Source organism: Camelina sativa, chromosome 8 (assembly GCF_000633955.1).
Source record: "Camelina sativa cultivar DH55 chromosome 8, Cs, whole genome shotgun sequence".
Taxonomy (NCBI): Eukaryota; Viridiplantae; Streptophyta; class Magnoliopsida; order Brassicales; family Brassicaceae; genus Camelina; species Camelina sativa.
This window is the reverse complement of record NC_025692.1, coordinates 10301081-10322423: the sequence shown is the minus strand read 5'-3', so window position 1 is coordinate 10322423 and position 21343 is coordinate 10301081. Positions and strand designations below refer to the sequence as shown.

At 37.2% G+C, this 21343-nt stretch overlaps 5 protein-coding genes and 1 pseudogene across 9 annotated transcripts; 3 read left to right on the top strand and 3 right to left on the bottom strand.

Annotated features, from left to right (window-relative positions):
- Positions 150 to 1715, top strand: LOC104706879 (polyadenylate-binding protein-interacting protein 6-like). Of its 2 annotated transcripts, XM_010423109.1 has the most exons (3): positions 150 to 300; positions 830 to 1227; positions 1319 to 1715. In XM_010423109.1, the coding sequence occupies exons 2-3, from the start codon at positions 832 to 834 to the stop codon at positions 1478 to 1480; spliced, it is 558 nt and encodes a 185-aa protein (XP_010421411.1). In that variant the 5' UTR covers positions 150 to 300; positions 830 to 831; the 3' UTR covers positions 1481 to 1715. The 2 variants fall into 2 exon arrangements, with proteins under 2 accessions (XP_010421411.1, XP_010421412.1); XM_010423110.2 differs by lacking the exon at positions 150 to 300 and having other exon boundaries at positions 307 to 1227.
- On the top strand, positions 2099 to 4495 carry LOC104706877 (dnaJ homolog subfamily B member 1-like). 2 transcript variants are annotated; one of them, XM_019228406.1, is made up of 4 exons: positions 2099 to 2622; positions 3348 to 3349; positions 3449 to 3864; positions 3952 to 4495. In XM_019228406.1, exons 1-4 carry the CDS (start codon positions 2379 to 2381, stop codon positions 4388 to 4390), a joined length of 1101 nt encoding a protein of 366 aa, XP_019083951.1. In that variant the 5' UTR covers positions 2099 to 2378; the 3' UTR covers positions 4391 to 4495. The 2 variants fall into 2 exon arrangements, with proteins under 2 accessions (XP_019083951.1, XP_010421408.1); XM_010423106.2 differs by lacking the exons at positions 2099 to 2622; positions 3348 to 3349 and adding an exon at positions 2933 to 3259.
- LOC104706878 lies at positions 4438 to 10261 on the bottom strand. Of its 3 annotated transcripts, none has more exons than XM_019228404.1 (6): positions 10100 to 10261; positions 8088 to 9809; positions 6556 to 6944; positions 6118 to 6238; positions 5473 to 5532; positions 4438 to 5370 (listed from the first exon to the last, which is right to left on the bottom strand). In XM_019228404.1, the coding sequence occupies exons 2-6, from the start codon at positions 9753 to 9755 to the stop codon at positions 4573 to 4575; spliced, it is 3036 nt and encodes a 1011-aa protein (XP_019083949.1). In that variant the 5' UTR covers positions 9756 to 9809; positions 10100 to 10261; the 3' UTR covers positions 4438 to 4572. The 3 variants fall into 3 exon arrangements, with proteins under 3 accessions (XP_019083949.1, XP_019083950.1, XP_019083948.1); XM_019228405.1 differs by having other exon boundaries at positions 6556 to 6940; positions 8084 to 9792; XM_019228403.1 differs by having other exon boundaries at positions 8088 to 9792.
- LOC104706876 (EKC/KEOPS complex subunit bud32-like) lies at positions 10598 to 12430 on the bottom strand. Its single transcript, XM_019228954.1, has 7 exons — positions 12276 to 12430; positions 12046 to 12130; positions 11852 to 11965; positions 11478 to 11756; positions 11287 to 11400; positions 11125 to 11197; positions 10598 to 11032 (listed from the first exon to the last, which is right to left on the bottom strand). The coding sequence occupies exons 2-5, from the start codon at positions 12109 to 12111 to the stop codon at positions 11317 to 11319; spliced, it is 543 nt and encodes a 180-aa protein (XP_019084499.1). The 5' UTR covers positions 12112 to 12130; positions 12276 to 12430; the 3' UTR covers positions 10598 to 11032; positions 11125 to 11197; positions 11287 to 11316.
- Positions 12691 to 15180, top strand: LOC104706874 (serine/threonine protein phosphatase 2A 57 kDa regulatory subunit B' iota isoform-like). The gene is made up of 3 exons (XM_010423105.2): positions 12691 to 12995; positions 13112 to 14379; positions 14544 to 15180. Exons 2-3 carry the CDS (start codon positions 13216 to 13218, stop codon positions 14898 to 14900), a joined length of 1521 nt encoding a protein of 506 aa, XP_010421407.1. The 5' UTR covers positions 12691 to 12995; positions 13112 to 13215; the 3' UTR covers positions 14901 to 15180.
- Positions 15061 to 16859, bottom strand: LOC104706873 (annotated as a pseudogene).

Genomic DNA, 21343 nt, shown 5'->3' with positions numbered 1-21343 from the left:
TTTTTTTTTTTTTTTTTCCCAAAATAAGGACACAGAATAAACCAGGTCAAGGATAAGATAAAAAAAGTACGTTGCCAAACAGACCCAAGAATGATGCGGACCTTCAAGTAAACGCTTCTTCTTCTTTCTTTCTTGTGTGTGCTTCCATATATAAAAAAGTTCATTATTATTGATTGAGAGAGAAAAGATCAAAAGAAGTCGTTTTCTCTCTTCTTCTTCTCCCCCACCACCTTTTTAGCGTTTCTTAGATCTCTCCTTCTACAAATCTCTCGTCTTCTTCAACGATCTTCTTCTTCTCAGGTAAGTTCGATTTCTCTCTTTAGGTCTTCTACGGCGAATCCTTGACGTGATCGCAATGATCTCGCCGTGTTTTCCTGTTTCTTGTGAATCCGTTTCTTTCGATCATATCCGAATCNTTTTTTTTTTTTTTTTTTTTTCTTCGATCTATGTTGATTTGATATCGCGAATCGTGTGTGATCTCTCTCTCTCTCTCTCGTCGTTTCGTTTCATTTCGTTTTTGTTCCTTGTTTAGATTCCTGATTCAACCATGTGTGTGTGTGAAAAGCCCTAAGAATCGATGCCTTAGGGTTCCGTTGTTCGTTTGCGTAGTTTGATTTTGATCTGTATCGTGGCCGTCGTCGCGAAGAGTCTTAAGATTAGTTGATTGTATTATCAGCGAGTTGTTTTATGGCATCATGATTCATAGATTAGGTCATGTTTCTTATTGATTTGGATTGGACTGGAATCGATTTTTGCCAATTAGGAAAATTTAATTGCTAGTGTAGATTGATTTGATTCGTTTCTTTCGTTTGTTGAATAATTGCTCTAGCAATGAAGTCAGGAGGATCATCTACGTTGAATCCATACGCTGCATCTTATGTACCACTCTCCAAAAGAGAAGGTTCTTTGGTTGGTGGTGGTGGTGCTGCTAAGCCGTCTGCATACCATCATCATCAAGTGCAGCAGCAACCTCATCATGTAGCTCAAGGTTATGGAGTCCAAGGAATGGGGGGAAGTTATCCGAGTCCTCAAGTGTCCTCCTTGCCTAAGAAAGCTTCTGACATGGTTTACAATCAGCAGATGAAGGATGAGGATTTGGAGATGGACATGGATATTGAGTTCCTTTTAGTCACTTTCTCTGGTCTCTCACATGAGTCTATCAATGATGTGTACTTGGCTAACAACTGTGATCTTGATGCAACTATCGAAATGCTAAACCAGCTCGAGGTTATTCATTTCTTAACTCTTTCTTCATTAGATTTTGTTGGTTTTTTAAGTTTATAATTTCTAACAAAACCAGAGCTTTTGTAAATGACAGATTTACAGTACTGAAGCTCAGGAGTACCTCCCTGACACATTGGACATTGGCGATGTACCTGAAACCATCACCGAGCCTTCAACCTCGACAGCTTCGAAACTAAAGAATGAAGCGAGTGCGTCGTCCTCGGGTATCCACAACGCTCGTGTATCCTCCTCCTGATTTGATGAGTCCTTAAAAATGTGAAGTTTCTTGCAAATGGATGATGATATTCTTAGGAGATCTCTTTCTATATTTCTCCCCACTTTGTTTCTGGGGGAAAAGAGAGTACAATGTATAGTTTCCTCAGTTTGAGAATTGGGATTTGTTTTTTTCTGTGGTTTTAAGAAAAAGCTTCGAATCAACGTTCTGCTCTTTTGGCCATTAATATCGAATCAGTGATATGTTACTAATGGTACATCCCTTGTTTAAATGCTAATAATGACTTAAACATCCGTTAATTATGTGCTAGTCAAATCGAAATCTTTGTTATTATTACTACTATTGTCATGTTGATATACAAAATTGGTAGAGCAAGTTAAACAAAAACACACAATTTGGAACTACTATTAAACCCCTAGCTATGTGAAGCTACTTTTGCGGCCCTATGTCCTTCTCTGGTTACTATAATTAGGAAATCATCTAATCACGTCCTTGTATTCAACAAAAAAAGAAGAAATGAGGAAAATAGATTCCGTAAATTTCTGTGTGTTAAAACTTAAAAGAACCTGAAAAAGCTGTCATATATGATTTTAGAGCAATTAAACATCAATCTGTTTTTTTTTTCCTGGCCATCAAAAATCAAATCCGTTTCAATAGAAAGAACCAAAAAAAAAACAAAAAAAAAAATAATAATAAGTTCCCCCACCCCCAAGTCGGTGATTTTTTTTTTTATGTTTTTTCCTCTTTCTACAGAACAACAAAAAGCTTCTTCAACTTTAATCTTCATTAGATTTAGATGCACAACGACGACTCTCCATCATATATATACATTTGGTGATTTATTGAAAGATCTGATTCTTTTCTTCTGAGTTTGTTTGGTTAGAGGAAGAAGATTTAGTGTTCTTTTTAATAAAAAAAGATGGGTTTGGATTATTACAACATATTGAAAGTGAATAGGAACGCAACAGAGGATGATCTAAAGAAATCCTACAGAAGATTGGCTATGAAATGGCATCCTGACAAAAACCCTAACACCAAAACCGAAGCTGAAGCCAAGTTCAAACAGATCTCTGAGGCTTATGAGGCAAGTCTTTATTTCCTTCATCTCTTTAGATCCATTTCTTTGGCTAATATATATATGGATAAGAGTAGAGTTGTCTTGGGTTATAAGCAAAACTGTATCTCCTTTTTAATCAGATTTTTCTAAAGGCAATGTTGCTGCATTGTGCTTATCAAAACGTCCCACGTTTTCAGGTTCTAAGTGATCCACAGAAACGAGCGGTATATGATCAATATGGGGAAGAAGGATTAAGCGATATGCCGCCTCCCGGGAGCACGGGAAACAATGCAAGAGCGGGAGGTTTTAACCCGAGGAATGCTGAAGACATATTTGCAGAGTTCTTTGGAAGTAGCCCCTTTGGTTTTGGATCAGCCGGTGGTCCTGGAANTGTTTTTTCCTCTTTCTACAGAACAACAAAAAGCTTCTTCAACTTTAATCTTCATTAGATTTAGATGCACAACGACGACTCTCCATCATATATATACATTTGGTGATTTATTGAAAGATCTGATTCTTTTCTTCTGAGTTTGTTTGGTTAGAGGAAGAAGATTTAGTGTTCTTTTTAATAAAAAAAGATGGGTTTGGATTATTACAACATATTGAAAGTGAATAGGAACGCAACAGAGGATGATCTAAAGAAATCCTACAGAAGATTGGCTATGAAATGGCATCCTGACAAAAACCCTAACACCAAAACCGAAGCTGAAGCCAAGTTCAAACAGATCTCTGAGGCTTATGAGGCAAGTCTTTATTTCCTTCATCTCTTTAATTAGATCCATTTCTTTGGCTAATAATAATCTAGACTTATATATATGAATGAGAGTAGAGTTGTCTTGGGTTATAAGCAAAAATGTATCTCCTCTATAAGCAGATTTTTCCTAAAGGCAATGTTGCTGCATTGTGCTTATCAAAACGTCCCACGTTTTCAGGTTCTAAGTGATCCGCAGAAACGAGCGGTATATGATCAATATGGAGAAGAAGGGTTAAGCGATATGCCGCCTCCCGGGAGCACGGGAAACAATGCAAGAGCAGGAGGTTTTAACCCGAGGAATGCAGAAGATATATTTGCAGAGTTCTTTGGAAGTAGTCCATTTGGTTTTGGATCAGCCGGTGGTCCTGGAAGGTCGACGAGGTTTCAATCAGATGGAGGTGGAGGAATGTTTGGTGGATTTGGTGGAGGAAACAACGGTAGCGAAAATAATATATTCAGAACTTACAGTGAAGGCACTCCTGCGCCTAAGAAACCTCCACCCGTTGAGAGCAAATTGCTTTGTAGTCTTGAAGAGTTGTATTCTGGATCAACTAGGAAAATGAAGATTTCTAGATCCATCGTTGACGCTAACGGGTTTGTTACTATTATTAGAGTTAGGTTTCTCTCTTACGTTTTCAAGAAATGTTAGTTCATTAGTGTTGTTTCTTTGGGATGGTGCAGGAGACAGGCGCAAGAGACAGAGATACTGACGATTGTTGTGAAACCGGGATGGAAGAAAGGGACAAAGATCAAGTTTCCTGACAAAGGAAACGAGCAAGTGAATCAATTACCAGCTGATTTGGTGTTTGTTATCGACGAGAAACCGCACGATTTGTTCAAGAGAGACGGGAATGATCTCATGACAAGCCGGAGAGTGACGCTCGCAGAAGCTATAGGAGGAACAAATGTGAATATCAACACGCTCGATGGGAGGAATCTACCCGTTAGTGTCCCGGAAATCGTCAGTCCAGGGTATGAGCTTGTTGTTCCTGGAGAAGGGATGCCAATAGCTAAAGAACCAAGAAACAAAGGCGATCTCAAGATCAAATTCGATGTTCAGTTTCCCGCAAGATTGACAACAGAGCAGAAATCTGCACTCAAGGGTGTCTTAGCTGGTTGAATAAGAAACTGAGATGTGTCATAAAATAATCTGTACAAAATCTTTGGTTGTGTTGAATTCAAACTTTTATACTCCATTATTCAAAAGGTTTACAACTCTATTAAACACTACAGAAATATAAAAAAACTGATGATGGAGAAGTCGATACACCTAACTAATTTACACAAACGCATTCACAAAGATCAAAATCCTCTGTTTCTGCGTGCACTGTACTGTTGTTGCCTAGGTGCGTTTTGATTGGCCCTCCATCCACCAGGCCGTTGTGCCGGCGGTCGGGCCATGGTTCTGCTATGAAATTGAGGACTCAAGTCAGGAGGAGGAGGTGGTGGTGGTAATTGAATTTGGTGGCCTGAGACTTGCGGTTGCCATTCAGGAATATCGTCGTCATCGTCATCATCAGGACCATTCCATGGTTGTTTACTACCACTACCAGCTGAATTCCCATACTTGAGAATGAGCTCCCTTACTTGATCCATGGATCTAGACTGAAGTGGTGGCTGGGGAGAAGAAGCAACCGGTCCAGTAGAGGAACTGAAGTTAAATTCTGGCAAATCATCGTCGTCTTTCACACCTACAGGGCCAAATCCAGGTGGCACGTCTTCTTCGTCATTAGCATCACAACCAACCAAACCACGATTCCCAATGGATGCAACCTTTACAACAGGATGATTCGTAATATTCACACTACTACTAGACTTTTTGTTTTCTGGAGCCAACACAGACCTCTTAGTGCCTGAATGCTGACGTTTGAACCCGGGCTTATGGCGTGAGCCAGGAGACGCGACAACTGCACGCCTCCACACAACAACGCCGATCAACCCGATATCGTCTGAACACTTGACCTCATCAAGATGGTCCTTGGAGATGATTTTGCTCAGCAAATCCAGGGTCTCTCCACGTGCCGGACATAGGTAAAGCTCAACGCCAGAGGTTGGTTCTGCGTAACCAACTCTTTGGTCAGCAACGTACGACTTAGCAACCTGAATAAAAGGACAAAAGGCAAAGACTTTTTAAAGCAAAACTTTTAAAGTGTTTATGCAGTAAAAGAAGGAATATGACTAGTATATTAAAATTAATAGTACCTCAAAAAGGCTGTCACGTTGGCTCTGAGAGATACCATCCTTACACACCACGTTCATTACCTGCAAATTTAATGTACCAACTTAATTATTTTACACTGATTACCAAAAAATGATATAAGAAGAAACTTTTTCCTCTCTAAGACAGAAATATTTCTCGAGAGAATCTATTTTGGGACATGATCTGCAATTCGTTTATTGACTATGTTCTTCTGGCGTTTTGTGGTGGTCTTGTTACTTTCTCTCTGTAAGAGATTCTTGGTAACAATTTGATGATTCTATATCCTACTACCTAAGTTTAACAATACATCTAAAACTAATCTGGCATACAAAATTTAATGATTTTATACAAAAAATTTCAGATTCAATCCACAGTTGATTCTCTGGTCAATCAGGGCTCTTTACTGTCCCGGTCCTGTTTCACAGATGCAGATCAACCGTGAGCTTTTTGCTTTTTTTGGGTTCCATGTTTTAGCTAATGGGAAGCCTATGATTGTGTCTCTCTGCATTAAGAAACGACTAGCAATATTGAGATGAGATTTTGTGGATCTATTGTTGCTCGTATTAGCAGTAGTAACAAAGAAGAGAGAGTGAAGTTAATATGCAAATGCTACTACAAGGATGATGCAAGTAATAAACTTTGTATACCATTAAGACACGGCTTCGAGACAACGGAAGCTCTTGTACAAACTTCCCAAACGCACTGAGTCTCACTCTACCCTTTACCTCCACCAGTGTTGGCCACTCGCTTGTCTTTGCTTTTTCACCACTGCACGAGTAAATCCAGTCAGCGATAATGTTTCAATTCAATGATAACATTTATGTTGATGATCCTTTTCTCCTTCCATTTTTTGTTCAACAAATATAACAAGTATCAGAGTGTGATTTAATCCTACAAGTGCTCTTTTGTGAGCTGTTTCCTACTTAAGTCTAAACTTAGTTTCTGTTTCCTAATTAAGTCTAAACTTATCTTCATTCTTATCTTTGGTACTAAAATCCCATTTCTATCATGGTTTGATTCATTTAACTATGTTCCAATCCAAATAGCAAACAAGAGAAAAAAGTTAAAAAGTAATCGAGACTTGCCTCTTGAAAAATCCAGTGACTGAGACAACTGAAGCGGCACTAAGCTGCAGAATACCATCCCATATGCGGTCTTCTTTAATGCTATCAACCAAATGTGTATTTTCAGGTTTAGAGACATCAGCATCGAGTTTGACACCGGTATCCAGTTTTGGGGACATTACGTTAGTCTTTTCGAGTTCTGTTTTAGAAGAAACACTCTCCTTGGCTTCCTTTGGAGATTGTGAAGGTGATTTTAAATGTGACCCAACTTCTGAGTCACTCTTCTCAGATGCATGCTCTTCCTTTAAAGGAGGATTCTCATGTGGACTGCCAAATGGAGGTTCTGAGTTCAGGGATTCCATGAATTCATCAAGTGATACAATTGGTGCAAGAAAACCCACATCCTTCATCTCATCATCCATCGACAGACCTTGCATTGGATCAGGCTCCTCCGCTGAGGGTAGAGTTATACCGGATGATGTTTCTTGGTTAGATTTTGAGTTCTTATCATTCGAGCCATTTTTCTTTAGAGTGGATTTGGTAGATGAATTCACAGATTTCGCTTTGGCTCGAGGTTTACTATGTGAGGTAATCTCAGCAGAGACATCCACTGTCCCACTGTCAACAGGATCAATTTCTACCTGGAACTCACCCTTATGAGTTTTCCTCACCAGATTTCTGACATCGATGTCTGCATCCCTTAGGACAACCATCTCAGCCAACTCTTCTGCTTTTGCTTGTCGCCACTGAGAAAGCTCCTTAGAAGCAAGTTCCTCAGCTGTCATAGAACACAATCTCTCAGGAGAGATTTTTCCCGACATGACACTTTCTCTTAGCTCAGGATTGTTCTTATCCTTCAAATTGAATAAGAGAGACCTTCCCTTCTCTTTGTACTTCTTGTTCACACCTCCGAATAGTTTAAAAAGTTCCAACTCAATTTTAGATGCCAGGAGGTCTGGATCCTCCAACGATTTTCCTCTACCAGTTCCATTCTCACCAAAATCTGAAACAGGTTCCAAAACCCATGAGAGGCCATTTCCCCGTAAAAGTTCATCGCCGGATAAAATACTATCACTAAAACGAACATCATCACATGGGAAAACCTCGTCAAATTGAGTTTTCTGTACATCAGATTGATTAACATAATTCATCTTTGTGTCATTGGAAGTCTCTTGCCACAAGATTCTTCCATTGTTGCCGTTAAGCCCAGAACTTTCATCCCTTGTGGATGATGCCGGTATGATCCCCTCAGCTACTGGAACGCCGGTAACACAGGCTGAGGCAGGCTCACTACTTTCAGCTACTGGAACATTAGTAGCTTCTTCAGTTTCTGAAGTCTTTTCCTCTTTCGGAGACTTCTCATGCTGGTGAACCAAAGCCAAGGCAGCTGCTAATGATTCCTTCATTTTAGACCTCAGAGACTCGTTACCATCATTCTGTGTTTTCATCGACCCTAGCGACAGGCCTGATTGTTTCTTGTTCATCACTTGCTTCCCAGATTTTACGGGAGCGGGTTTCATTTGCCTTGCTTTCTTGGTAGGCGTTGGTNTCATCTCATCATCCATCGACAGACCTTGCATTGGATCAGGCTCCTCCGCTGAGGGTAGAGTTATACCGGATGATGTTTCTTGGTTAGATTTTGAGTTCTTATCATTCGAGCCATTTTTCTTTAGAGTGGATTTGGTAGATGAATTCACAGATTTCGCTTTGGCTCGAGGTTTACTATGTGAGGTAATCTCAGCAGAGACATCCACTGTCCCACTGTCAACAGGATCAATTTCTACCTGGAACTCACCCTTATGAGTTTTCCTCACCAGATTTCTGACATCGATGTCTGCATCCCTTAGGACAACCATCTCAGCCAACTCTTCTGCTTTTGCTTGTCGCCACTGAGAAAGCTCCTTAGAAGCAAGTTCCTCAGCTGTCATAGAACACAATCTCTCAGGAGAGATTTTTCCGGACATGACACTTTCTCTTAACTCAGGATTGTTCTTATCCTTCAAATTGAATAAGAGAGACCTTCCCTTCTCTTTGTACTTCTTGTTCACACCTCCAAATAGTTTAAAAAGTTCCAACTCAATCTTAGATGCCAGGAGGTCTGGATCCTCCAACGATTTTCCTCTAACAGTTCCATTCTCCCAAAAATCTGAAACAGGTTCCAAAACCCATGAGAGTCCATTTCCCCGTAAAAGTTCATCGCCGGATAAAATACTATCACTAAAACGAACATCATCACATGGGAAAACCTCGTCAAATTGAGTTTTCTGTACATCAGATTGATTAACATAATTCATCTTTGTGTCATTGGAAGTCTCTTGCGACAAGATTCTTCCATTGTTGCCGTTAAGCCCAGAAATTTCATCCCTTGTGGATGATGCCGGTATGATCCCCTCAACTACTGGAACGCCAGTAACACAGGCTGAGGCAGGATCACTACTTTCAGCTACTGGAACATTAGTAGCTTCTTCAGTTTCTGAAGTCTTTTCCTCTTTCGGAGACTCTTCATGCTGGTGAACCAAAGCCAAGGCAGCTGCTAATGATTCCTTCATTTTAGACCTCAGAGACTCGTTACCATCATTCTGTGTTTTCATTGACCCTAGCGACAGGCCTGATTGTTTCTTGTTCATCACTTGCTTCCCAGATTTTCCGGGAGCGGGTTTCATTTGCCTTGCTTTCTTGGTAGGCGTTGGTGAATGTTCCGTCTTGGGAGAAAGAGTAACGGATGATGGCATATGACCCAGCTGAATACTTGATGAATAAAATTGTTCTAGCCAAGGTCTGTGATGCACTGGCTCTACTCGCTTGATTGGTGAATCTAACTTCTCGGAAGCAGAACCACCGAGAGTAGTCTCTGCCGGTGATTTCCGCTTCCCTAGCAGCTGCAATGACCTATCTCCAGAATATGGATGTGCAACAGGAGGTTGTAACTGAGGCATCAAAGACTGAGAGTCAACCAACAAAGAGGACTGAAAAGAGACATTCTCTGGATCAAATTGGAATGACAAAGGACCAGAGACAGATGTTTCCTCTTTCGGAAAGTCAAGGTTGCTGCTTGTGGAAACTGCAGGCTCCTGTTCCATGTCTGAAACTGAGATATGCTGAACAGAAGGATGCTCATTTGATCCCATCTCCATCAAAATCGTTTCTCCAAAAGTATCTAAATCCGTTTTCAATGTCTCTAGATGGGCAGAGATAGGTTCTGTTCCCATATTACTGGACATGATCAACCACAGCTGAATTCAACATTCACTTCAATAGCTGTAAGACAAACAAAACTACAAAATATGGGTTCCCTTTAGAAAAAATCAAACACGAAAACTACAAATTCTCTGAATACTAAAAACAATTCAAATGAAAGCAACGATCACATAAAGAGTGAAACAATCAATCTTATCAAATAATCTGATCACCCTAAGAACACTCAATTATCGAAACCGATTCGTCACCTCAACTACACAGTATGATCATCAACCAAAATCAAAAGAAGAAGAAGAAACAAACATAGGCTCAATCGAATCGAATTCGGAGCTCGCAAAAACTAAACACGGCGAGCTTAGAAATTTACCTGATAAGAAAAGATAAAACACAGGTTCAATTCGAATCAATCGGAGCAGATTAAGATGCGAAATGGAAACCCTAAAGCTTCTGGATTTGGGGATGGAGACGGATAAGGAGAGCTTGTACTAATTTTTTTTTCAGCTGTTTCGGTGGTGACAGCAACAAAAAGAAAAAAAAAGAAGAGTTTCTTCTAGAGACGACGACACATGTAAGGCCAAAATGGTAAATGGGCTTTTAATATAATATACCCATATGTATAACAATGGGCCTTATCGGGTACTTAGGATTTTCCTCTCTCAGCAAAAATCCAGCAGTTGGATTTACGTGTCAACGTCACATCGAACGGACGCTAATATTTGCATGCGAGGTGTTTTTTTTTTGTTTTAAAATTCCGATAATCTTTTTGAATTATCGGGAAAAAATTCGATTTTTGTTTGAATTATTAAAAAAAAACAGAAACAACAGACGCTGTCTTTTCGAAGAACAAGGGAAAAAAAAAATAAAAATTAGGAAAGTACTAAAAAATTTCCTGAAAATTGCCAAGAAAATTATCATCCTTTGTTTCTTTCTTTCTTTCTCAGCAAATCGAAAAAAAAAAAACAATGAAGAAGAAGACACCGTAACGAAACGAATCATTATCATAAGTTTCTCAAATCCAACTCTGTTTTTATTCTTCCTTCTTCCTCAGCTGTTGTGACCAAACATTGGCTGGCATTCTCAAACCATTTTCTAACCCACACATAGGGAGACTTTGGATCTGATCTTAGTGCAGCCTCATGACACTCTTTTGTGACATTCACATTCAATGGTCCCTTCTGTTCTTCAACAACAACATCACCTTCACTAGCTTCAGTACCAATCAATAAACCATATGCATCAACATGATCAATAAATATCTTGGCTCATCCAATCATAGTCCTCTTTCTCCCTCGTTGCCTTACTACATAACCAAAAGAAGACCTTGCTTACAGGTTTGAAAAAATATCTAGTTTTAAGAGAGGGGGGGGGGCATGGAAGAGGGTTTAATAAAACCTTGTGCAAGCTTGTTAAACGTGGCTGACCATTGCTTCGACGACTTCCTGTACGCTGTCGGTATACGATCCATCTACAGTTAACAACAAAATACACTAATATGAGACAACAACAACAGACCCATCAATAGTAGTGAACAATGATGATATGCATCACTCTTACCACATTCCCGCATGAAGAGTGCATTGAGAGTTAGGCTCTTTCAAGTACATATAAATCAACAGCTTTGTCTTCAGGTAAGGTCGATGTGACACTCAAGCCAAAATCGATTAGTACCTGAGGGAAGACATATCCATCCATTGTCACGAATCATACGTACGTAACTAATCAAGGGAACATATCAAAATACTTACGAGCTGATTCGTTCCACTTCTGACTAGCATATTTGATGTGGTCAAATCACCGTGAGCCAAGCCACCATCATGGAGCTTCGCAATGGCAGCCCCAATCTGAGTAGCAACATCATCTAACCGTTCCTCAACAATCCCATTGGCTCCAAAGTCAAGGAAAATGTCCTTAACAGAGTCGCCCTCAATGTACTCAAGTGTCAAGGAGTGAAGCACAGTATCCACGGCATAGAGTACTGGTGTACAAACCCCAAGCTTTCTTGCCTTTGTCATACACCTAGCCTCCTATATTCAACAACATAGTAGTTGAATTCTTCTGTTCTCTCATGATATAAACAAATGAAACAGGAATAATAAGGGTGATGTAGAACAAAACCAACCGCATTCAAGCGCCTAAGTGTGAGTTTTGCATCCAAAATCGGGTGTCTGTACTTCTTCGAGAATCGTTCTTTCACTATGGATTTTCTTCCGGCAAACGTACACTCAAACACCCTCTAAAGATAAAACTCAAAAGACTTAGCCTTTCCACACCCAAAACGTATATACTTTTGATTCAACCATATGATACACTTACAGCTTCGGCTCCTTGTTTTATCAGAACAAGAGATTCATTCCCAACGTTTTCCTCACAGACCATCATAGAGTTCTCACGAGTCTGTCTACACAAGGCAACAAAGCCAACACAAAGAGAGAAACTTTAGCAATTGATTAAAGCTCTAACAATTAGAGCCTCACAAGCAACGATCACATAAAGGTAAAACAAGAACACAATCAAGTTAAACACGGCGAGCATAGAAGTTTTACCTGATAAAAAAAAAAGATAAAACAACGGTTTAATTAGAATGAATCGGAGCAGATTTAAGATGCGAATGGAAATGGAAACCCTAAAAAGCTTCTGGATTTTGGGGATGGAGACGGATGAGAGTTCGTACTTTCAGCTGTTTCAGTGACAGAAAGAAAAAAAGAAAATTCTAAAGACGACGAAACATGTAAGGCCATGTATAATAGGCCCATTTAGTGTAATAATGGGCCGTAGCGTGCTTAGGATTCCTCGCTCAGTAAAATCCAACGGTTGGATTTACGTGTCAACGTCTCATCTAAACGGACGTTAATAATTTGCATGCGAGATGTTTTTTTTTTGTTTTTAAAAATTCAGATTTGTTTTTAAATTATCCGAAAAAAATAAAACAGAAACAAAAGACGCTGTCTTTTCGAAGAAAAAGGGAAAAAAAAAAAAAATTAAAATTAGGAAAGTAAAATTTTTCCTGCAAATTGCCGAGAAAATTATTAATCATTTTTTTTTTGTTCTCTCTTTTTCTCAGCAAATCGTAGAAGAAGATGACACCGTAACGAAACGAATCATCTTCATAAGTTTCTCAAATACACCTCTGTTTTTTTTCTTCTTCTTCTTTCTCTTCCAGATTCAGTTTTTTTTTTTATCTCTCTTTAGGGAATGGTTTGTTGTTCGTGGTGATAAAACTGGAATCATGAGAATAAGATTTTGAAAGGGAGAAAAAAAAGCAGGTAATGATTAGGGTTTTCCAAGTATTGGGTTGTTGTTATTAAAGTCTCAACCTTTTTTGCTTCTTCGGATCTAAAACCACATTTCACGTTTCTCTCTTTTTTTTCTATGTCATCAGATCCGCCGTGTTCGTCTCAGGAGGAGGATTTAGGGCTCAAGTTTTTGAACGATATGTGTTTTTGATTTCCCCAAAATTGTCAATTTATTTTTGGGGGAAAGATAATGTTTAAGCAGTTTCTGAGTAAGCTTCCTCGGAAGTCTTCAAAATCTGAGTCTGGTGGAGGAGAGCTGAATCGTTCGAGTTCCGGTCAGGTTCCTTCTCCGGTTCAGAGATCCGGAGCTGGTAGTGGTGTTGGTTCTGGTCCGGTTCGATCTAACTCAGGGAAACGTATGTCATCTGCTGTGTTCCCAGCTAGTGTTGTTGCTGGGATTGAGCCTTTGGTACCGTTCAAGGATGTACCAACCTCGGAGAAATTGAATCTCTTTGTGAGTAAAGTTAGTTTATGCTGTGTGACATTCGATTTCTCCGACCCTGGTAAAAACTCTATTGAGAAAGATGTGAAAAGGCAGACCTTGTTGGAGCTTCTTGATTTCGTTGCTTCAGGTTCTGTTAAGTTTACTGAGCCAGCTATTCTCGCCATGTGTAGAATGTGTGCTGTCAATCTCTTTAGGGTTTTCCCTCCTAATTACCGGTCTAGTGGCGGTGGTGGTGGCGGCGAGAACGATGATGATGAGCCAATGTTCGACCCTGCTTGGCCTCATTTGCAAATCGTCTATGATTTGCTGCTTAAGTTTATCACTTCACCTTGTCTTGATGCTAAGTTGGCAAAGAAGTATCTAGATCATGCTTTCATTGTGAGGTTGCTTGACTTGTTTGATTCCGAGGATCCTAGAGAACGGGAGTGTTTGAAGACGATTCTGCATCGTGTGTATGGTAAATTCATGGTTCACAGGCCCTTTGTACGCAAGTCCATGAGCAATATATTCTACCGGTTTGTGTTTGAGACTGAGAAGCATAGCGGTATCGCTGAGCTTTTGGAGATTTTTGGGAGTATAGTGAGCGGGTTTGCTTTGCCTTTGAAAGAAGAGCACAAGATCTTCTTGTGGAGAGTGTTGATACCATTGCACAAGCCTAAATCTGTTGGGAACTACTTCCAGCAGCTATCTTACTGCATCACTCAGTTCATAGATAAGGAGCCTAAATTGGGTAGTGTTGTGATAAAGGGTTTGTTGAAGTTCTGGCCTATCACAAACAGCCAAAAGGAAGTCATGTTTCTTGGGGAGGTCGAAGAGATTTTAGAAGCAATGAGTGTGATGGAATTCCAAAAGATTATGGTCCCTCTCTTCTTGCGGATTGCTTGTTGTGTAACCAGTTCCCACTTTCAGGTACATTCCTATTTCTTAAGAGACATTTTTATCCACTAAGGAAGAATTTCGGAGGAACGCTGTTACATATATCAATTCATAGTTCTTGTGTATGGTTTGATTTTCAAGAGCATAAATACAACCTTGTAAAGTTGAAACCAATTGGGGCTTCTTGTGTGTTTCAGGTTTCTGAAAGAGCTTTATTCTTGTGGAACAATGATCAAATTGTGAACTTGATTGGACACAACCGGCAAGCCATCTTACCAATCATGTTCACTGCCTTAGAAAAGAATGCTCAAGACCACTGGAACCAATCCGTACTAAACTTAACCTTAAACGTAAGAAAAATGTTCTGTGAAATGGACGAGGCTCTGTTCATGTCTTGCCACTCCCGCTTTAAGGAGGACGAAGCAAAGCAATGTTCTGCAGCGGAAAAAAGGAAACAAGATTGGGAAAGGCTAGAGAACGCAGCAAGTATGAAGCCGGTAACAGGAAAGACGGCTGTTCTGGTAACTCCTCGAGCAACCTCCATTGCCTGCTAAATAGTGCGCGCTTATAACCAATTCGCGGACAGTTTATCCAAAGAAAATGAAGCAGCAACATCAGAAGAAGATGATGGAGTGGCTGTCGCTAAAGCTATGGTCTTTGGTACTTTTCATCAGGTTGACCGTTGTAATATTATATAACTTTGATGTTGTTAGCTGTGTGGGGTTTTATTGCTAAATCTCTTGCTTCCTTTTAAAGCAATGAAACCATGCTGCAGATTTTTATCAAACTCTTTGTATCAATCAATTAAGTTTATATATATCCTTTCTCTTTCAACTATGCCTCTATGGATCTAAACTTAGATTACACAATAACAAACATCAAAGGTTTATGTGAACACAGAGCAAAGTTTACAAGGAACAAATGTGCAGGTTGTTGTTTTGTTCCTCACAAAAAATTCATAGACTAAGGTCATGCACGAAGAACGTTTTCCCACGATATGTGATGGACCTTTCTTCAGCTCCAAGGCACCACAAATGGCCTTGCAGGTTAAGAGTCTCTTTCATTCCTGCTGTTTCCCACACAAACCCAAACAGCCCTAGTGCCCTATCTAACTGCTTCATCCCTCTCTCCAACATTTTCTCATCCGCTGAAGTCAAGATCCTCCCCATGCTTAAGCACAAGAACTCACTCTTCTCCTTGTAAAACCCTCCACAGAGATCAACTTCGATGTCACGCACACTTCCGTAGAGGAAATACATGACGAGAGCAAACAAACACGGCGACGGATTGCCCAACATCTTTGAGAGCTTTCTGTGCACAAGGTGCTCTTGATGTCTAACCTCTCTGAATCCAATAGTGTTGTCCAAAAACACATCTTTGATCTGTAAAAGACCTTCTTTCATCGATACGAGCTTCTCCAAATGGTAAAGTACTGTAATTTCTTCATCATGTTCAAGATACCTTCTCAGATCATTCACCATGTCAAGAACATCTTCCCATTTGGCAGAAGCATTTGCCTTTGCGTATCTAGCTGGCACAGGTCGCATCCATGAAGTTGATTTCTCTGCTTCAAACGAAACCGATGATTCAGACAAGTATCTGAGGCATGACAATATCACTTGCTGACCCAATTTTCTACCTTGACTCCTCATCTCCCTATGTTCAACTAACCAATCAACTTCTTCTTTGAGACTATTCAGAATATCTTCAAGAGCACCTCTCCATATACGGTACTGTGTGACCTGTGAGCACACGGTGCATCTCACTACCTTCCGTTGTTGCGCCGAGATGTTAAGAAAGACAGTTGCTAACTTGAGTCAATGAATTCACAACCAATGGCTCTCTTTCACTTTCAGTACCAAAAAATGGGAACTTGAATCGTCCCTTTTCTCTAAGCTTCAGCTGAATTGAAGGAGAGCCAATGAAGATCCTAGCCAGAGACTTGAAAGCGTGCATTTTCTTTCTGATACAATCATCATAGATGATGACACCATTGATGTCCTCGAGCTTCCCATCGACTAAATCAAAGTCTCTCAATGCACGGTTCAGTTTTTTCAAAACTGGGAGTTTCGTTTCGTACCATTCACAGGGCAATGCGTCGTTATAGGAACCATCAACTGAAGAATGATACAAAACTTGAACTGAACGGAAGAAGCGACTCGGATTTGCTCTGAAAAAAATTCCAGAGTTCAGGTTCCTTCTTACGTGATGTTGCCCATTAACCCACATTTGAAAAATCAGCTAAGTGAAACAGCAACGAGCTAATAGTCAGACATCAAATCCCCTTTTGGGAATTTTATCGAACAGTTTGCATGCAACTCTTGAGAAATGAAAACATGACCAAAATAGGGGTCGTAGCTACTCCACAAAGTATGATCTCTTTAAGAAACTAAAACTTGTAATGCAATAGAGCATCTGTGTCGTCCAAAGAAGTGAAGCGATTTGGGGAGAAGAGATCAACTGACAAGTGAAGCTGCGTGATAAGAGATGGAGTTGGAAGCAAAGAGCTTGGTAATGGCGGTTGGATCATTAATGGGCCGATGATATAAAAGGCCTCTTTTTGTTAAATTATCAAACTAATTTATAACCAATAGAATTAGCCGTAGCCGTTCGGATTTTCGCATCTGATCCGATTTTTCAGATTTATAATTCTAAAATCTGTTCAGATATTTTCAAATTTCAGATTCAGATCGGATCTTTCGAATTCGGATTCGGTTATCCAAAATACTCAAAAATCTAAAATTTTGTGTCTAAATCTGTTTAAACTACTTGAAATGAACCAAAGTATCTAAAAATTATGCTTAATTTTTATCTAAATATATTCAAAAATAGTTGTAATACATGAAAATATTTAAAATATCCAAAAATTTAAACTTCCAGACACCTAAGTTATTACAACTTATAAGTATTACGAAAATATTATTACTATGTATTTATATTTTGGGCATGTTAGTATATTCATTCGAATTTTGGTTCGGATCAGGTTTGGATTCAGATTTTTGGATCCGAAAATTTAGAAATATCCTAACGGATTCTAAATTTAAAGCTCAGATTCGGATCGGTTTTTTTAGATTCGGATATTATGCTCAGACCTAAATAGAATCATTATTTTGGTCCCCAACAAATTTGCGTACGCTTTTTTTTTTTTGTAATTTATTGTTACATAAAATATAAAGACTTTTACATGAATATGAATGAGGTCAGTAATTTCAGTCCAATTTGTATTTCCTATAATCTTAGTTACTATGAGTATGTATATATAAATAATTAAATATAACATAAATTTTATACCGAAATCAAACTAATCTAATTAAGTGAATTAACCGGTTATTTTTGCTACTTCAAATCGCTCTACGAGACTTTGAACTCTGGTCATGTACTCCTAAAATAAATCTTTTGATCATTTATGTTATTCTCGTAGCAAATTATTTGTAATGATTTATATGCATTCTAAATTAACAATATGTGATCTATCTTGTCCCTCCTTCAGATTTTTCTTCTTCTTTCTTCTTCATTTATCTATTTGTAAGAAAATGTAGTATTTGATAAATGATAATGTTTCAATCCTTTTATATGAAATTTAACTACAAACGTTAAACAATTGTTCGATAACAAATTTATGTGGAGGTTTGGTAATTTATGCTAGAATTATTGACGTGTCATTATCTATGTTCAAAAATCCATATACTATTGTGTTTAGGTGAAAAAAATTAAAGAACTCGTGTGGAGATTTCATTTTTTTTTCCAGTAGATATATATATACTACCCATACCCTTCAAAGAAAAGTGAGTGTTCATCAAATATATTGACAAAATACATGTTCCATCCATGTTCAATGCTTGCTTTGCATAAAGATAGAAATTATTAAGAAGAATGTGGAAGGGTGCAACAAAACAAAAGAAAGAAGGGCAAAGAAAAAAAAAAGGCCTTATAGAAAGATGAACATGCTTTGCTCTTTTTATGTGGGTTAAAGAGAAATTTTCAAACTTTTTTAAAAGTTACTGCAATTTCCCCAGTATTTAAGAATTTATTATTTTTTCTAAGGGTGTTTTGAAATTGATAAAAAGTTATCTTTGCTATTGCTTTTGTTATAAGAATTGACTTTAACAGTAATAATTTTTGTTTATTTAACAAGTGATGTGTACTTTACTTAGATTGGTCTCTCTCATTTGCTCTCACTAAAAGAAACAGTATATCTATATATAAGAGTTTAGATTTTATATACCCGTATGTGTTTATGAAGTACTCCCTCCGTTTCAAAATATAGGATGTTTTAGATAAAACATGCATATTAAGAAATAATTGCTTTTAAAAAGTTTAATCAATCACAAACAAGACTACGTAATATAAAATATAAAATTAATCTAAAAGTTGCATAGAAAAATTGTAACATCCTATATTATGAAACAAAAATATTTCTCCAAACATCCTATATTATGAAACGGATGGAGTATATGATTAAAGCTATATATATATATATATATATATATATATATATATATAAGATGCACACATTTATTCTGATTCCTGACCTTGTAAATACATGATATATAATGACTTAGTTTGACAGCAATAGCTATCAGTTAGATGAACATGACTATATATGTTAGTTATAATAAAACTGTGTTTTAATTTACGATAAGATTTAGGAATTATGTAATACTACTATATTGATAAGATGGAAATGTATTCTTAATGCATTGTAATTTGTGAATGGTGATAAATACTAGTATATACTCCTTTTGTATCACAATAGATGATGTTTTAGGATTTTTACATGAATTAAGAAAAACATTTAATGTTTAGCAATAAATATATTATTTATTTATAATAAGATATTTTATAATTATTAACCAATAGTATTTTATCAAACTTTTAAATTCTCATTTAATGTTGAAAAATTCTTGGGTTTACCCTTAGGAGTGAACCTCTTTTATTCACCGCCTATTAATTAACCAATCAAAATACAACAAAACGCCATATCATATCATGTTTATAAAATAAATCAAAATTAAAATAAAAAGACAAAATAAATTTAGGAAACAAATTCTGTAGATTTTTTAATAAGGAAATTATGTCGGTTTGGGTTTACAAAATAGTGATTTGGTTTAGATTTTACAATTAAACGAAATTATATGTCGGTTTGGGTTTACAAATGAGTGGTTAGTGTTTAGAGTTTAAACTTTATAATTAAACAAAATTATATGTCGGTTTGGGTTTACAAAAGAGTGGTTAGGGTTTAGGGTTTAGATTTTACAATCAAAGAAATTTATATGTCGGTTTGGGTTTATAAAATAGTGGTTAGGGTTTAGATTTTATAATTAAAGAAAATTATATGCCGGTTTGGGTTTATAAAAGAGTGGTTAGGGTTTAGATTTTATAATTAAACAAAATTGTATTTCAATTTGGGTTTATAAAAGAATGGTTAGAGTTTTAAATTACACAATTAAACAAAATTATATCTTGGTTTGGGTTTATTAAAATGTAATTTAGATTTAGATGTTATAATTAAAAACTATAATATAATGTTTATAAATAAAATTGAATTATAAACATATTTTGTTTCTTTAATTAATAATTTGTTTCCTTAATCAAGAGGGGGTGAATAAGAGAGGTTCACTCCTACGGGTGAATCCAAGAATTATCCTTTAATGTTTCTTGTAATTTACAATTTCTTGGCATTAATTAATAAAAGTATACAAAAAAATCATTCTTTGTGATACAAAAAAAATACTAGAAAATCATCATTTATGATACGGAGGGGAGTATATCTAAATCGAATCTAATTATTGATGGTTTTGAAATTCAAAGTGGGGAAGACGACGTTCACCATGATGCATGTGATAATACCTAAGACGTACTTTCACTTCACTAAAACCAAAGAAGAATAAAATGATGAATGAACTTAAAAGTGGGGAAAAAAAACGAAAGATTCTTTAGTAAAAGGCAATTAGTGCAACCCTTTAACGCAAAAATAAAAATAAAAGCTAAGCAATGGATTATAGTAGCAGACATTAAAGACTGGTTGTCTTCTTTTTTTGACCCGTTGATGATAATCTTAACTACACACCTCTATGAGTTCATTGAATGGGGGAATCCTATGCAAAGTGCAAAGTGTATGAGAGGAAATGTATGTGTATGCTTGCTTATTTAGAGTCCAAATCATGACAGTAGAACGATAAAAAAAAAGGAAATAGATCAAAACATATCAAGCGGAGTAAATGTAGTTAGTGCGAAATAGATATATGTAACAAGGGAGTGTAAAAATAACTAGAATAAAAGTTGAATGGTAAACATGAAAATTGCGGTACAAATTCTTCTTCTTTTTTGGCGCTTTGAATAACCAAATAAATATTTATTTTTGAAAATTGAATTTATCAGTTAGTAAAATTAACTGGCACATTCTTTTAGTGTTTCATGAAAAATATAAATCCATATATATACAAATAAAAAAATTGAAGTGTACCAAATGGGTTTATCATAATTGTTCTTTCACGTTTAGTGGTGTACATCTATATCCTTTGATAATCTATTATGACATGCTTATACTGCTATTTAAGAGTTAAGGTATGAACTACTTATCCTTTGATTTATTCATGGCTTTTCATTTCAATTAATTAAGGATAACATTAACATTATAATTTTCTGATAACTAGCTATCTATTCTCATTTTAGAAGAGTGCTCGGAGAATTTTTCTTTCGATTGGTGGTAACTATCCTAAGTAAGCCACATTATAATTAAGAATGTATAACTATTAATTGTGGAGGCTTAATCTTGATCCACCTTTTAAATTTTAAAATTCAATTATTATTCACCCCCTTTTTTGTGGCATTGGACTGAACAAAAGGTTACGTTGTGGTCCATGCATCTATCCATTTCAAACACTTACTAGATTTTATGTTTGGTTTAACTTAGATGATAAAAATTATTGCGTAATAAGACTTGCATGCACTTGATTTGATTTTGAGCCACATAAACATCACTTCTCAGTGTTGA

Bases quoted from the DNA above. Each gene is read 5' to 3' on its own strand.
- LOC104706874 (XM_010423105.2), top strand. From the start codon at position 13,216: ATGTTTAAGCAGTTTCTGAGTAAGCTTCCTCGGAAGTCTTCAAAATCT. The intron at 14,380-14,543 runs GTACATTCCTAT...TGTGTGTTTCAG, and splicing joins TAACCAGTTCCCACTTTCAG to GTTTCTGAAAGAGCTTTATT.
- LOC104706878 (XM_019228404.1), bottom strand. From the start codon at position 9,755: ATGTCCAGTAATATGGGAACAGAACCTATCTCTGCCCATCTAGAGACA. The intron at 6,239-6,555 runs GCAAGTCTCGAT...TTACTCGTGCAG, and splicing joins GTCACTGGATTTTTCAAGAG to TGGTGAAAAAGCAAAGACAA. The intron at 5,533-6,117 runs GTATACAAAGTT...TTAAATTTGCAG, and splicing joins CTCGAAGCCGTGTCTTAATG to GTAATGAACGTGGTGTGTAA.
- LOC104706879 (XM_010423109.1), top strand. From the start codon at position 832: ATGAAGTCAGGAGGATCATCTACGTTGAATCCATACGCTGCATCTTAT. The intron at 1,228-1,318 runs GTTATTCATTTC...TGTAAATGACAG, and splicing joins AAATGCTAAACCAGCTCGAG to ATTTACAGTACTGAAGCTCA.
- LOC104706876 (XM_019228954.1), bottom strand. From the start codon at position 12,111: ATGATGGTCTGTGAGGAAAACGTTGGGAATGAATCTCTTGTTCTGATA. The intron at 11,757-11,851 runs GTTGGTTTTGTT...TGTTGAATATAG, and splicing joins CACTTAGGCGCTTGAATGCG to GAGGCTAGGTGTATGACAAA. The intron at 11,401-11,477 runs GTAAGTATTTTG...GTCTTCCCTCAG, and splicing joins GAAGTGGAACGAATCAGCTC to GTACTAATCGATTTTGGCTT.
- LOC104706877 (XM_019228406.1), top strand. From the start codon at position 2,379: ATGGGTTTGGATTATTACAACATATTGAAAGTGAATAGGAACGCAACA. The intron at 3,865-3,951 runs GTTTGTTACTAT...GGGATGGTGCAG, and splicing joins TCCATCGTTGACGCTAACGG to GAGACAGGCGCAAGAGACAG.